The following is a 16,944-nucleotide window of genomic DNA, read 5'->3' as shown; positions in this document are numbered from 1 at the left end:
ATCCCCCATGTCCTCTCCCCACAAATAGAGGGTAAACAGAGTGTTATCACCAGAGCAGCCGGCTGCTTAGCAATCGATCGGCGTCTTCTATATGGGATTTGAAGGTCTGTTTGACTTTGTCCATGGCACAGTCCTCTCTCTCTCTCTCTCTCTCTGCTGCTGCTGAAAGTGTGCTCCGTCAGCCTCCATTGTTTTGTTATTGAGGTCACGTGTTGAGCAGCAGACGCTGGAATTTGAATGCTAATTGAATCCTGAGTTACAGAAATAAATAAAAAGATATTAATGGAGCTGCCAGAAGGAAATGAAAGGTAGCCACCCTCTCCCACCACCTCCACCACCTCTCTTTCCCTTGTTATTTCAGTCAGCACTTTGTAAAATTAGAAATGTCATGAAGGTGTATAGAAAGCTTTCTCGGAGGCCTGTAAATAATGGATTCGCTCTTGTCAGAGCGCCGCCAGAAATTAAAGGGCCCATAATGTAAAAAAAAACAATCATTCCTTGCTTCCGTAAAATGGAGGAGCTTGATGTAGGATATTACTGTTGCTGTTTCAAAATGTACCTTTCACTCCCCACTTCATACATTTAACGTATGGAGACTAGACTATGAAAAACCTAAAGAAAAACCTCTTTGACTTCATTGTTTTGAGATTTTATATAAAAAAAAAGAAAAGTGCATGCAGTTGTAATTATTCATCTTTTATTCAGAATAATTCCTTTAGCCCCGCCCTGTGAGGCTGATGCTATAAAGAGTGCTGCAGGTTTGATTCGACTGATGTTTGAACATGACACACTTTAAATTGCAGACAGAAAGTGACCAGAAACCAGAAATATCCTTTTGTAAACGAAAGATGTTCTCTCTCTCTCTCTCTCTCTCTCTCTCTCTCTCTCTCTCTCTCTCTCTGGATGAAGGGTGTATTAATGTGAATGATGGCACTTACAACAGTGCACAGATGGTAGGAAAACAAATAAGAAATACACTCACTTTTATCCTGTTTTTTAGGAAGAAAGAAAAAAATAATAACAGTGTGCAGAATGAGATGGAAGAAGAAGGGGGAGGGAAGAAGGGCTAAAGTAGTCAGAATGGTAGAAAATGGTTTTGTGTTCAATGTTCACACACAAAAAAGATAATATTTATTTATTTATTTATTTTCACTGCAGATGACTATATTCCAACCAAGACATTTGGCTATTATTTACACGTATACACAACAAGTGTATTTTGAAATATACAGGGGGTCCTCGGCTTACAACGTTGATCCGTTCCTACGTCACGTCGTAAACCGATTTTCGGTGTAAGTCGGAACATACGTACATATTGTACGTAAATAACATACTGAGAGAGAGAGAGAGCGACGTAGCTGCTAGCTAAAATGGCGTACGATGCGACTGGAGTGACGCCGTCCTCCTCGGTCCCGAGCCGCGTAACCGTGTATTCTTCCGTGTAAGTTCGCGTTACGACGTTTACGACGCAAAACCACTTAAGTCAAAACAAGGCTTTGTACGGTAAATGGGAGATGTGTCGTAACCACGAAACATCGTAACTCGGGACTGACGTAACCCGAGGACCTTCTGTTTGTACAGTTCTTACAGTTTGTTCTCTCTGTGTCCGTGTGGGTTTTCTCCCACGGGCCAAAAACACACATTGGTGGGTGGACTGGCGACAATAAAGTGTCCACAGGTGTGAGTGAATGTGTGGGTGTGTGTCGCCCTGTGAAGGATCGTCGCCCCCTCCAGGGTACGTTCCCTCTTTGGCCCAGAGATTCCGGGTAGGCCCCAGACCCACCCTGACCCTGAACTGGATAAGACAATTGTTACAGATAATGAATGGATTAATTAAATTTATTATCCGTGTTTACCACTTACATCAAATACATAAATATGAGAGTGAGACATTAATTTTTCTAGAAAAACGGTATTTCTTACAGTCTATGCATGGTTTGTTCTTGGTCTGATACTCTGCTTTAATTTAATAGAAATAAAAACCCTCATTACTGCATTACTCATTAAAATAATTGGTGGATAATGCTCTTATTGAATCACTAATATACAGGATAGAGAGAGGCCTAGGAGCAGTGGTGCAGTGTGGAGTGGAGGCAGGTAGAGTGTGAGCTGAACACTCAGTGTGAAGGTCACCTTGAGCCCTAATCCTCCCCCACCTACCCATGATTCCCGTGGAAAATGGAGCCCAGCAGTGCCCACAGGTTCCCGCCGCTAACCGCTCATTTTGTAGCAATTAGCATTGCTCTGCATGACTTCTCCCTGCAGGCCTCCCAAGCTAAATGGAAAGAGAACAGAAAGAGAAAGAGGGGGAGAAAACGGAGGGAGAGAGGGAGCGTGTTGCTCTTTTCTCCTTCCGCTCCGCCTCTGCCAGTCTGAAGTGAGACTTTGTTCCTGACTTTGAAGTGATGTGATGCTGGGTGATGTGTTGCGTCGGAGCCGAGAACTTCCTTCCTCGCCGCTTTTCTCCCGTGTCTACAACCGCCGTCGCTGAAAAGCCCAAAATGACGCTGGAAACTGAATAACAAAACAGTGTCTTCCCACATTTGAGAAAGAAACGAGCTGATTTTAACAATGGGAATTATTCTCTTTTGCTTTCTGACTTTCTGTAGCATGACTTTCTACTCTGTCCTCCTCCATCCTCTGTTTTCTTGCATCTTGGGAAGGGTGGGGGTGGGGGTATGGGGTTGTGAAAGTGAGTGTTGTTCTCATTTAAGTGTTTTCCTGCACCTTTGTAAGAGCAGGCATGCGCATCGACAAACCCTTCATTCACTCAGAGGGAGCATCTTTCATGTTTTTTTTTTCTCTCATTGAGCCCAGCTGGGGTTTTCATCTCTCTGTGAATTTCTCCACTCTCATCTGCTTTGAACAGCAGCGTAGCGGGCCGTATTTTCGTTTTCTTGTTGGTGGTGAAACGGCTTTGTGTTTATCCCAAGCCAAATCTCATCAAGCTCATGAAGGAAAAATGTCGTGCAAAAATAAAAACACTACATGGCCACATTTTCGTGGACACTGCTTAGGTTTCTCCTGAAATCTGTGGTGTTAGTAGAGAGTTTGTCCCCTTATCAGCTTCTACTAAACTGGACAGGCTTTACACTAGATTCCGTTAGATGCCTGGTGAAACAACGGTTAAATAAATATATAAAACGAGGACAGGTACTGGCGGTGTTTGATCACAATCACCATTTTAACACAATCCCAAAGGAGCTGGATGACAGCCCATCGCTCCAGAGCCACCCACTCCTTAGGCTCTTGCACCCTTCTCGCCAAGAACATGGCGAACTTCAGCGGCATGCCGTTTAATCTCATGCATTTCTGTGCAGGTTATATATGTGGAGTATGCACAGCTCAATCTCACACTTAAAGTTTAGCTTCAAACATTAATCAACTGAGCAGCGAAAAGGTAGAGAGGCTGCTAATAAAACCCCATTACAGAATAACCACGCTAATATCAGCATGACATTTCAGCCAGCACCATATTCTTCAGATGCCCTCTTCGGTTCTTTCATCTATAAAATTGTAGCTGTTAATAATATGAAGATGCACTCACTGTTCTAAAATGTTACTTTGTAGTGTATAATACAGAGTGAATCCATCTGTGAGACATATATTTAGAAATGCCCCAATAATATGATAAAGTTTATAATAAAAAGGGTTTTAGGAGTGGGTTTCAGAGCTGCTTCGTCTGATGAGGTGTCAGTAAGTGTGAAATGTGTGTGTGAAGGCTGTCGTTATTACGGAATGGGAATAATCAAATGGCCGTTGAGTTTGTTTTCTTGTTGTGTGTCTGTTGACTGTTCAATAAAAAAATAGGAAAATCCAAAATAAACACAATTTATCAGTATCGACTGTGACTAAAGTATTGGCCAAATTTTGGCTCATTTAAATAAAGGCTTAGCTCTGACACACTCTCAGATCAAATATCACTGAAATGACCTTCCGCTAGAATCTACAAAATCAAAATATGTAAATGACTTATTTATCATTAAGCATCTAAACATGCATTCATTCATTCATTGTCTGTAACCCTTATCCAGTTCAGGGTCGCGGTGGGTCTACAGCCTACCTGGAATCATTGGGCGCAAGGCGGGAATACACCCTGGAGGGGGCGGCAGTCCTTCACAGGGCAACACAGACACACACACACACATTCACTCACACACACACACCTACGGACACTTTTGAGTCGCCAATCCACCTACCAACGTGTGTTTTTGGACTGTGGGAGGAAACCAGAGCACCCGGAGGAAACCCACGCAGACACATGGAGAACACACCACACTCCTCACAGACAGTCACCCGGAGGAAACCCATGCAGACACATGGAGAACACACCACACTCCTCACAGACAGTCACCCGGAGGAAACCCACGCAGACACAGGGAGAACACACCACACTCCTCACAGACAGTAACCCGGAGGAAACCCACGCAGACACATGGAGAACACACCACACTCCTCACAGACAGTCACCCGGAGGAAACCCATGCAGACACATGGAGAACACACCACACTCCTTACAGACAGTCACCCGGAGGAAACCCACGCAGACACAGAGAGAACACACCACACTCCTCACAGACAGTCACCCGGAGGAAACCCACGCAGACACAGGGAGAACACACCACACTCCTCACAGACAGTCACCCGGAGGAAACCCACGCAGACACAGGGAGAACACACCACACTCCTCACAGACAGTCACCCGGAGCAGGAATCGAACCAGCATCTAAACAACATGATTTAAATGATCAGATTTATTCTAACCTCATACGAAACTAACTTAAAAAATCAGTTACAAAGATTTCAAATGAAAAAGAAATTACATCTGACATTTAAGAACTCTCTTAGTCAGAAAATTCATACAAAAAAACACATGTAAATACATTCTGTTGTTGACGCAATTGAGGTATTTTGCTTTTTTTTGAATCTCTGTTGTTTTCTAGTGATCTGACATTTGGAACATGAAGGGTGTGTGTGACAGGGCTGGATGCTTTGTGATCTGCTCCTACAGAGGAATCCAGTATCACTCTCCTGCTGCACCCTTCACTTCTCACACCTTCCTTCCTCCATCTGCTTTGTTGCCTTCTTGCATCTGTGACATTTAAAGGGCTCTAGACAGCCCGCACTTCTCCATCCATACCCATTCTCTCTTTCTCTTTCTCTCTCCTACTTCATCTACCTATTTCCCCCTGCCTTTCTCACACACTCTTAACTTCCTCTTTCGTTTACCATGCACACACACACACACTCACACTTCTCTCTCTTCTCTAACCTTATCTCCTTCTATTTTCCTCCCTCTCTCCTTCCTTTAATCTCTCTGCCTCTGTCTCTCTCTCTGTATATAATTGTATCTCTCTTCATCATGTTCATGTATGAAGTGGAGTTTTGCGGTAGCCGTTGCTATGTGAAAGTGAAAATATAAAGCTGTTGTCATGCAGATGCCATCTCATTTCCTATTACATTTGATGCCCCCCTCCCTTTGGTTACTACTGTGTTTTGTCTTTCTATCTCTCGCTGAGATTATGTGCATTTATTTGGCATGTTTTATCTATGTGTGTGTGTGTCTGTGTGAGGGAGAGAGAGAGAGGGGGTAGAGAGATAGTGAGAATGAGAGATAGAATAGAGATTTTTGTGTGTGTGTATGGGTGTTTACAACTGCAAATCTATGGCAGTTTCACACCTCCCTCTCACTGCTCTTCTGTGAATATGTGCTTTGATTGCAGAAAGGGGTAAAGGCAGGCAGAGGCAGGCCATACTGGGGGAGCATCCATCGTCCTACAGCGACAACGGTTATGGTCAGTCTTCATCGCACACACACACACACACACACACACACACACACACGTGTGTTTACAATGTCATGATATGGGGTCATACATTTGACTGGTACCATGTGTATACCCATTGTGGCAATATGTGTGTTTATCATTAGAATAAATGAAAATACAGTGGAACCTCTACCTACGAACTTGATCCGTTCCGTGACCCGGTTCGTAAGTAGAAAAGTTCGTTTCTCGAGTCAATTTTCCCCATTTAAAATAATGGAAAAGCAATTAATGCGTTCCAGCCCCCGCCCCGAAAGTCACCCTTTTTGCACTAATATATGTTTACAACACTCTCAAATTAGTAAAAAAATACATGTAGCGTTGCTAAAAATAAAAGAGAAATACAGTGGAAAGTAATAAAAAAGAAATAATAAAGTTGTAAGTGGTTACACATCGCTACCTTGAAGACGTGACGACTGGCTGGAGGAGTAACACAGGCACTGGCTGTATGACGGGAGGTGGGGGGGGGTGGGTGGAATAACGGAGAGTAGGTGGTGAATGTGGGGAGACGAAGCGTAGATACGGCTTAACTTAGCACGAATTTCCATGTCTGCTATTTACACTAAAGCTAAATTGCTAAAGCTACAATGTGCTAATCTTAAAAGCTCACTCCAGTCTGGGCGCTGGGAGACTCGCCTATTGGGGTCAGTGGCCATTTCCAGCCGCCGGCTCGGAGGAGGCCCGGGTTTGTTTCTAGACTCCGGTTTCCTCCCACAGTCCAAAAACACACGTTAGTAGGTGGATTGGTGACTCAAAAAGGTCTGTAGGTGTGAGTGTGTGAGTGAATGTGTGTGTGTGTGTCGCCCTGTGAAGGACTGGCGCCCCCTCCAGGGTGTATACCCACATTGCGCCCCATTATTCCAGGTAGGCTCTGGACCCCCCGCGACCCTAAATTGGATGAGCGGTTACAGATAATGGATGGATGGATGGATATATTTTATATGTATACAATGAATACAACAATGTGTGTTTATTTTAATGAAATGTTAAATGTTCATTTTAATATTGATTTTATTAATGTGACTTACCTGTAAGTATTAAGTATATTCTAGACTAATTATAATCTTTAACTAATTAAGTAAAATAATGTTTGTTTTCTTTTAGTTTTTAAAATCGAAACATGGAACTTTAGTAAAAAAAAAAAAATTGTGAAAGTCAGGAGCATTTTGTTAAATCTGTAGGCACTGATTTTCTACAAAGTCAATGCATTTTAACCCTGGAAAATAAACAACAAAGAACAACAACAAAAAAACAAAAAAACAAAACACAAACCCAGCTCATGCCCCTCGTCTTTACCGTCCCGCTGTCTTCCTCTGTCACTCCACAGCTGTTTCATAGAGTCATTAAACTCGCTCAACCTTTACCCCACAGATAAAAAGCAGGTAGGAGAGAGGGATGGAGGGATGGCTGTAGAGGAGAGACAGAGGAGAAAAATGAAGTAGTGTGGGTGAGATTGTGTTCTGCTAAGCATGGTGTAATTAGCAGGACCCTGCAGGGGAAGCGGAGTGTATCCGACTAGAAAATAGTGTGTAATTTCTTTCTCACTCTCATTCTCGGGTCTTCTCTCCTTTTTGTTTCTGAAGCACTGCACCAGAATCTTTAACAGCTGCTTTCTGCAACTGACAGGTCTCTCTCTGTCTCTCTTTCTCTCTCGGCTGTCTAGGGTCACACTGCCCCCTGCTGCCATTGCCAAGTAACAACCGCTTCAAGAGGAGTTCCCATGATGTGCCAGATGTGGTGGCATACCCTCTGCCCCAGACCTCCTCCTATATTGGCCACTCCTCCAGCTCCGTTGCCATGGTGAGCGGACTTCATCCCACCAAGATGAACTGCACCCGAATTTTCAACCTCTTCTGTCTCTATGGTAACATTGAGAAGGTAAGTGAGACCTGAGAATAATAAGGCTGCAGTGTTTTGTCACTTACTTAATGGATAGCATTTCTCTCTCATGGCAGTGGAGGAGTCCCGATGTAGAGAATTGTTCACAAGTCAACATCAACTAAGCAATATTCACTTCTGGCTAGTTTCCCGAGCCCATATTAAACCCAAGCCTAGAATAAACAAAGTTTATAATGGTACAACACACTCAAAATTCATAGGATGGCAGGTCCACTGCCTCACAGCTTAATGATCGGGGAGTTTCTCTCCCACTAAGCCACGCTTGGCACAGTACCAATTCAATTAGTAGTGGTTTGCTACGTGAAGGTTTAAGAATCATCAATGACTACACTTTAAAGTAGCTATATTCCCTAATTAAAAGTGGCCTTCTGACATTAATTTGAACGTAAAATCACTCGAGAGCAAACATTCGACTTGCTTTGTTGTGTAACCTGATGTTTGTTCTTAGGTTAAGTTCATGAAGAGTGTTCCAGGCACAGCCCTGGTGGAGATGGGGGACGAATATGCGGTCGATCGTGCCATCACGCATCTCAACAGCATCAAAGTGTTTGGCAAGAGACTCAACGTATGGTAGGAACAGCCTTCATTTACTGATAAATACATCGCAGTTAGAGTTTAGTGAAAAAGCAAAACGATGCGCCAGGCATCCGAGGAGGAGAGTTGAAGAAAAATAAACCACTGTCCTTGCTCTCTTTGGGCGGGCAGTAAGGCAATTGTTCACCAATATGGGCATCTGTTAGCTAAGATAACACACCTGGGCAGTTAACATTCTCCTCCAAGCATGTTGTAGGTGTCCAAAGATGTTGTTTCAGCGGTTGGCTTCACGTGAGAAACCCTCTGCTACTTTTAAGCCTGAAGGGTTGGTGGCATTTTGTGATTAGGAAAAGCAACACGCGGATAGAACTGGTAATGACTAAAGATGCTAAACCTGATCTGAATCTGTTTTCTGTTATTTTTATGTATTACATTTTTATCTGATGATTGGCAGAGCTTCAGAAGCAAGTCAAATTTTCATGTCCACAAACAATAATGTCGTACCGTATTTTATCTTGATTTGCTGTGTGTTGTTAAAAGATTGGCCTGCACCACATAGAACTACTTTGCTATGTATAAAGCATTTACCATACACACACACACACACACACACACACACACACACAATGGCAGTGAAACTACAGCTGCTTTGAATTGTGCAATGTGTATGAAGCATGACTTCTTATTTTCACTCACAATGTGGTCAAACTCTTTTGTTTGCAACCATTCAAAAGTTTAGAATCACTACATTCATAAATAATAATCACCTTTTTACTGGTGAATGTATAAAATGGGGGCGGCACGGTGGCGCAGCAGGTTAGTGTCGCAGTCACACAGCTCAAGGGGCCTGGAGGTTGTGGGTTCGATTCCCGCTCTGGGTGACTGTCTGTGAGGAGTGTGGTGTGTTCTCCTCTGTGTCTGCGTGGGTTTCCTCCGGGTGACTGTCTGTGAGGAGTGTGGTGTGTTCTCCCTGTGTCTGCGTGGGTTTCCTCCGGGTGACTGTCTGTGAGGAGTGTGGTGTGTTCTCCCTGTGTCCGCGTGGGTTTCCTCTGGGTGCTCCGGTTTCCTCCCACAGTCCAAAAACACATGTTGCAGGTGGATTGGTGACTCAAAAGTGTCCGTAGGTGTGAGTGTGTGAGTGAATGAGTGTGTGTGTGTGTTGCCCTGTGAAAGACTGGCGCCCCCCTCTAGGGTGTATTCCCGCCTTGTGCCCCAATGATTCCAGGTAGACTCTGGACACGACCCTGAATTGGATAAGCGGTTACAGATAATGAATGAATGAATGACCTCAACATCAGCCTGCTTCGCTAACCATTAGGCCATGGCTGCCCCCATATATACGGGGCATAAAACTATTAGAGTAATTCAATGCAATTAATGGCCATGCTTTGTGTTAGTTAAACCATGATTAATCACATTCGGCTGATTTGCTTAAACTGGATTCTGTCAGGAGATATTTTTACAACAGCAGCTGTGTATTTAAAACTGTGTGAACAGCGTTAAAAATGTAGTGGCTTAAAAATATTAGAATGTGGAAGTTCCTGGTGATTCTATAAGGGCTGAGAAGTCTTTATAACATCTTAAGATATCTTCCAAGTAACTAATAACTGCTACTGATACGTGTCTCCCAACTTTTAAAGGTTAGCATGGAGATAAAAGTTATATTATGTGGTTCCACGACTACATTATTGAAATAAATATGTAAACGGTTTGAATCGCTAATCTAGTTATTATTGAGTTGCCTTGGCGCTTCGGCACTAAACCTCGCCTTGTCCTCGAGAGCCCTTCGGGGATGAGAGGACATCACGTTAAATTGCCTGACTTCATCCATCAAAATAATTCACTGGTGTAGAGCCAGATTTAGTTTAGAGGGTGTGCTACACACAACAGTCACCCCGAGCTCTGAAAGCGTTTCATTAACTAACGTGATGCCGCAAAGCTGCCGCACTTTTCGTCCTTGGGATTTTACAGTATCTGGATGCTTCAGCCCGTAGGACTTTAAGCTCTTAGGGGTCTGTTTCCTGGATGAGGACTAAGCTAAGTCCTATATTTTCCATTCACTGGAGAACCTCCAGAATACTGTGTGGCGCTGGACAAGGCTTAATCCCTTTCCAGGAAACGGACCAATGTTTTTGTTTAAGCTGTGCTCGGCCATGCACTGCCAGACTAGGGAGATATGTGTTGAAAGAAAGAGTATTTTTAAGGATGTAAAAAAGCATTTCTAGCTGAATGTGTGAGTAGATAGAAGAATCGCTCTCCATGCCCTCCTTGTCTTCTTTCCTTCTAGTCTGAAGCCACTTTTCCTTTCTTTGCCTTCTTCCCTTCAGTTGTTGTCATTGAAAATGGAGCAGTGAAGTGGTTTGAATCTGACCCCTCTGACTCCTGAAGGATAACTTTCTCTTTTGTGTTCCTTCTCTCTCCTCCTCGGTGACTGTCTGTGAGGAGTGTGGTGTGTTCTCCCTGTGTCTGTGTGGGTTTCCTCCGGGTGACTGTCTGTGAGGAGTGTAGTGTGTTCTCCCTGTGTCTGTGTGGGTTTCCTCCGGGTGACTGTCTGTGAGGAGTGTAGTGTGTTCTCTCTGTGTCTGCGTGGGTTTCCTCCGGGTGACTGTCTGTGAGGAGTGTGGTGTGTTCTCCCTGTGTCTGCGTGGGTTTCCTCCGGGTGCTCCGGTTTCCTCCCACAGTCCAAAAACACACGTTGGTAGGTGGATTGGCGACTCAAAAGTGTCAAAAGTGTGAGCGTGTGAGTGAATGTGTGTGTGTGTGTTGCCCTGTGAAGGACTGGCGCCCCTCCAGGGTGTATTCCCGCCTTGCACCCAATGATTCCAGGTAGACTCTGGACCCACCGCGACCCTGAACTGGATAAGGGTTACAGATAATGAATGAATGAATGAATATATTGTACTCCCCAAAGCATGCCTTCCTCTTCAGTGTTGAGCTATTTTTAATAGCTCTGAATGTTCGCACACTCGTTTAGAAATATCCAAAAATAAATGATGCATTGTGTTTATTATCTAGTGATTGAAAACTTAACAAACAGAACGCTGCACACCATGCACTGACACATTTCACAAAGGACATGGACATGCGCACAGCGTAGCCCTTTTTGGTGCAGATTGTAATGAGTTATGGAAGACAGGCTTATTTTCTAAACATTTTGCAGTAGATTTGTTAGTGAAGATTAATTACCCCCTCCCCCCCCCCCCCCCTCTCTCTCTCTCTCTCTCTCTCCCCCTCCCCCTCTGCAGTGTGTCCAAGCAGCATGCGGTCATCCCCAGCCAGGTCTTTGAGCTGGAGGATGGCTCCAGCAGCTACAAAGACTTTGCCATGACCCGCAACAACCGCTTCACCAGCGCCGGGCAGGCTTCCAAAAACATCATCCAGCCCCCCTCCTGCGTCCTGCACTTCTACAACGTCCCTCCCTGCATCACTGAGGATGACCTGCTGAGGGTCAGTGGCCCTTTAGACAGGAGAATAAAGCACAGTAGAAAAGCAGTGATGCCTTAAAAGAAAAGCCCACTCAAAAGCAGATGTTGAGAATGAGCCCAATCGTAGCTGCAGATATTAGCCTTCCAGTCCGCCCACTCTCAGTCCCTGTCACCCTCTGTGGTCATTACACAGCATCTGTTGAGCTCTGATAGCATTTAAGGCTGTTACAAATGGCCCCTTCCAATCAGCAGTCCTCCTCTGCCCACTCAGAGTGATAAATGAGTGGAATCGCTGATTGTACCGTATATGGTGTATGGGGGCTTGGCTCTCATTGTGTATAGACTGTATAGAAAATTATTTATTTATATCCTTTAGTTAACTAAAAGCTTCTGAAAATGGACTTTATATGTCATTAGATGGTGTTTTATATCAGAATCTAGTGGACGGACAGTCACATGTTCACTTTATTGCTTATTTCTTTCAGTTATGCACAGAGCATGAGGTCCCAGGCTTCATCAAGTTTAAAATGTTCGATGCCAAACGTAAGTTTCTTCACTTGTATGTCTTTAAAATGGTGTGTTGAGAAGTCAAAATTGTATTGTTACAGTTCAGATACTGTATTATTAGATGAAAATCCCCTTCCCAAATAGCGCTGATAAGAGATGTGTGAGATGGCAGTTGGCCAAAGGTCATGAGCCAGGCTTGTGAGAGTCAGACGTGTAGATTTGGTTCACTCTGAGTCAGCGTCGTCATTCAGGACGCCATAAGATAACGGCACGTGTCTGGGTTGTAACTGACTCACTCCTTTACTAACTCAGATACATACACACGGTTAAAAATAGCACCACATACAGACTCACATTAAGGGACTAACCCACCAGGGGATCCTATAGACATCGCATTAGTGGCACTTGTTTATAAATGCACTAAGGTAGATTGAAAATGCCAGTTTCAGTAACAGAGGATCAGAACGCCAGGGCCCCCGACCCCGGCTGCCACCCGATCCACAATGCACCGGACCCGGATTACTACCTCTCCCACAGGTGGTGGGCCCATGGGAGAGTGGACCTATGTAACTCCTTCGGGCTGAGCCCGGCCGGACCCCATGAGTGAAAGTCCGGCCACCAGGCGTTCGCTCCAGGGTGAGGCCCCGGTAACCCTACTCCGGGCAAGGGAGGCTGTGTCCCTGTTCTTAACCTATTCATCCTTGTCTTTATGGATCACTCTTTGTCTGGCCCATCACCTAGGACCAATTTGCCTTGGGAGACCCTACCAGGGGCTATTGCCCCCGACAGCATAGCTCCTAGGCTCACGCAGGCACGCAAACCCCAACACCACGTTACGGTGGTGATCCAAGGAGGAGTAGATTGAAAATGGTTATATCTTTCTTTACTTTCTCGGTGTTCATCGGGCTAATCAAGCTCAGTTGAGTGTTGCATGCTCCTAATGGTCTGTTAGTGATGTTTGTGTACGTGATTTTTACCGATAACCACTATCCTGCTCTTCACAGCAAGTTCCAAAACCATCTCGGGACTGCTGGAGTTTGACAGCAAGACCCATGCAGTGGAAGTACTGACAGTCCTAAACCATTACCAGATCAGAATACCCAGTGAGTAAAGGACGCCTTTTCACCCACCTGCTTTCTCCGTAGCCACAGAGCCACGGCTTAGGCCTCACCTGCTGCTTTCCTTACTGTAATTCTACACTCTTCTCATGCGCTCTCTGGCAGACACATCCGTCTTAACCCTGTTGGTGTTGTGTGATGCACATTCACCTTTGATTTTGCCCTCTGCAGTTAATCTTGTGGCAGGAAATGTGATATGTCGCCTTGTAATCCATAGTCACAGCAGGTGTTTTCTTTCTGTGTCACCAACAAAGAAAACAAAGACTCCCGCTGTCAGGTCTTTTGTACATTTGCCCAAAAGGTACTGCATTAATCCTATAAAAGCCCAGCTTCCATGTGTAGGTTCTTGTTTTTCCGATCATGAGATGATGCTCCCTTGCTCCCAGTTTTGAGGCGAGGCATGAGACCAAGGATGGAAAGTATCTTGGTGCCATAACATGTGCTTAGTGTTTGAACAGCTCCTGATATAGTCATAGCTCTTTCTCTCATGGCAGCAGGTGGTGAGGTGTCACGGAGCGCTGCCGCTAAACAGTTTTCTTTATTGTCTGTGTGGTGATAGTGGGCTGATGGGGTTTTAGGTGCAAAGCACCTGATGGAACTGACTCGCAACTCACTCACTCATGTTTAGCAGTTAGCTCCACAATGTCAATGTCAGTTTGTCTGTGTTCTTTTACTTTCTGTTTTTCCAAACGATTGTGGACACCTGCTTGTCCTACACTTCGTTTATAATGAAGGGTATTCATTGGTGTTGTTTGCTGCCGTAACATTTGAAGTTCGAACATTTCTCTTTCATTCAGCGTATTCGTATTTAGAGTAAATAATTATAGCTCAATTATTGTTGCACAGTTTTTGTTAGTTTCCTTGTCAGTGGTCTGTTTCCGCCCACAGGATGCAGTTGGCTGGATATAAGGGTGGTGGACTGTTCTTAGTCCAGCAGTGGTGCCAGGGTGTTTAAAAACTGTCAGACAACACAGCTAATGGAACAGCCACACACACACATGGATAAGCCAGTGGCCCTGCAGTGCTAAGAATGATCCACCATCCAAATAATGCCCCCTTATTGGGATTAAAAAAACAAAATAAATGATGCAGAGAAACATCTTGAATACAATTTGAAGTCGCCCAACTATATATGGACCTGATAAATTGGACAAGGTAGATGTATATCATAAAGTGACCAATGAGTCACCACTGAGAAAATACATTTCTCTTCAAGAAAGCGCTCTGTTCCTATGGTTTTTCTTTTAGAAAGTTTACATGGATTTTTCTCCACCTCCACAGATGGTTCCAACCCCTACACCCTGAAGCTGTGCTTCTCCACCTCCTCCCACCTCTGAGATGGAGCACGGGGGAGGTCCACTCCAGACCACTGCGCTGTTTACATAGAATGCAGAGAAGATAAAGCTGCAGAACGTGAGGAGAGAGATGGTGATGTAGACTCTCAAGGCCCTTAGTGCGAGGACTCCAAGCGCAAAACACTCAAGAATTGTTTTCTCCTTTTTTTTCCCCGAGACTCTTACTCTTTTTGTTGTCATCTTTCTGGACAGCTGTCTCAGACTCTGGTATAACCAGGAACTGACCGACTTCGTGATAAATGAGACATGATGTCATCTCAGCCAATCCTAACTGGCCAGTGGCACTGAAGCAATGTTTCCCATGGCAACCGCAGGGCGATGAAATGAACAAGGATGTCTTTTTGTTTGGGTGTTTTTTCGGCCTCTAGCTAATTCTTTTTTTTTTCTGTTCTCCACAGAATGTAAAAAGCCCATAAAGACTATGATTTTACTGTTATGCTGATGTTAAGTTCCTGAAAATTAGCTGGAAGAACAATTCAACGAATCGGATGTGGTGTAATGACTTGAGGTGTATGCATAGACTTAGAGAAGAAAATAGAGGAGCCTGGGAAATGAGCAACCTGTTAATAGACTGTAATTTAGATTCTTCTGTGATATTTATGTGTATAGATTACAACTGAGTCCTGAGGTCATTATGAGAATTCCTGGGGCACAAGGGGCCTGATTTGATAAGCCTTCTGTAGTCAGTGCAAAACATTGACAAGCTAAACGAGTGGTCCTACTGTTCTACTGTTTGTGATGATCAGTAATGAGGTTCACTGAAAGAACCAGTCAAGAATACATGCTAAAGGCTTTATTAGGTTTGGCCCCTAGTGCCTAAATGAACAATTAACAATGAATAGTTGGAAGGAAATGTTGGCTGTACATTACACTGTTGCTCCATAGCCAGACGGTAGATCACTTTAAAGATCCTAGAATTCCTCATGCTAATCTGTGGGGTGTCTACATGGTTTCAAAACAGACATGTAGAGTCCTCTTTGAAGCATGCTGAGGCGCTTGGCTGCTTTCAAAATGGTGTGCTTTATCCTAGGGCTGCACAATATGATCAAAATATTAGTATTGCTATTATATTGCTACATGGTGTAAGGCCAAATTCTGTAGTTCGTATCCTGACAATAATGAAACAAATATTCGGATTACAAGGTTATACAGCCAATAAAATGCAAATATTACTACATATCGGATACAAACCAAAGACATTGAGTGAAATGGTGTGTACTGTTAGTTATTAGTACTCAGATACTGTACTCAAATCCTATAAATGCCCAAGCAACTTAACTATCACGTGACCAAGCTTGCATGTGGTAAATTTACCAGTCTTAGTGATGTTAAATTAGCGTATAAACACAAAAAGTAAGGATATTTTGCCAGTGAGGGAGATGCCGCCCCAGACCATCACACAAAATAAGCTGTTTGGCATCGGCAGAGAGGATTTGGCAAATTTTTCATGGGCGCAGCCCACATACTCAGCTCTACTACTCATCCCACAGATGCATGTTCCTTACAAATGTGGCACCATTTAAAAGGGAAATTAACAGACTTTCCAACGGTATACGATTTATTGCCAAGAAGCATTCTTACAACAAAGAAATGCCAAACATTTCAAAAATTTCCTTACTTTTTGTGCTACGTATATGTACCACCATTCATATTCCAGCACTTTAACAACACTGCGACCGTGTAAATCAAAGGAAAAATGGATGTAAAGATAGTCTTAATTTTTTAAAATTAAAAACACAAAAGGCATTTATTTTTCATTTAATTTTCACTTAGAGATAAACAGCTCCATAAACTCCAAAATAAAGGCCATCCAAATTATTTTATTGAACTGAAAATGGCCGACATGCTTTGCGGTTGGATGTTGGATTGCATGTTGCTGCTGGATGATCATTGATTCACGTACGAAAACACAGTGAGAACACTGTGATCACTGGAAATTAGAGAGACTCCATCAATATTGCAAAACCCATAATGATTTAATGAAGCTATATACTGTGCAGCCCTTCCTACACTTTAGAGCAGCCATCTCTGACCTTTGCAAACAGGGGGCAGTAAAATGGGGGCATGGCCAATGGCTAAACAGGTTAAAAGAAATCTGAAATCCATTCTCAAGGACGTCTAGCTGTGGAGCTTTTTGTAGTGGCACCCGCAGCAGGAGCCATACGGACAGAATCCAAGGATCTGGTGTACGGTATTCTCAGTTTACTTGTCCATGTGTGTTAATGGCACTTCTTCACCACATCTGCAGTTCACTGTGAGCATGTCCAGCCATTAAAACATT

The 16,944-nt window shown here is 43.8% G+C and overlaps 1 protein-coding gene across 1 annotated transcript in view; it reads left to right on the top strand.

Annotated features, from left to right (window-relative positions):
* The window catches only part of LOC136671838 (heterogeneous nuclear ribonucleoprotein L-like), a 67,852-nt gene extending 50,908 nt beyond the window's left edge, over window positions 1-16,944 (top strand). Inside the window, exons 7-13 of the mRNA XM_066647699.1 lie at window positions 5,724-5,795; window positions 7,489-7,703; window positions 8,173-8,294; window positions 11,504-11,705; window positions 12,169-12,226; window positions 13,195-13,293; window positions 14,590-16,944. Coding sequence (XP_066503796.1) covers window positions 5,724-5,795; window positions 7,489-7,703; window positions 8,173-8,294; window positions 11,504-11,705; window positions 12,169-12,226; window positions 13,195-13,293; window positions 14,590-14,645 — 824 coding nt within the window. The 3' untranslated portion in view covers window positions 14,646-16,944. The remainder of the gene's footprint in view (window positions 1-5,723; window positions 5,796-7,488; window positions 7,704-8,172; window positions 8,295-11,503; window positions 11,706-12,168; window positions 12,227-13,194; window positions 13,294-14,589) is intronic.

Source organism: Hoplias malabaricus, chromosome 16 (genome assembly GCF_029633855.1).
Source record: "Hoplias malabaricus isolate fHopMal1 chromosome 16, fHopMal1.hap1, whole genome shotgun sequence".
NCBI classification, from domain to species: Eukaryota; Metazoa; Chordata; class Actinopteri; order Characiformes; family Erythrinidae; genus Hoplias; species Hoplias malabaricus.
Note: the sequence above shows the minus strand (reverse complement) of the source record. Positions and strands in the feature narration are given on the sequence as shown.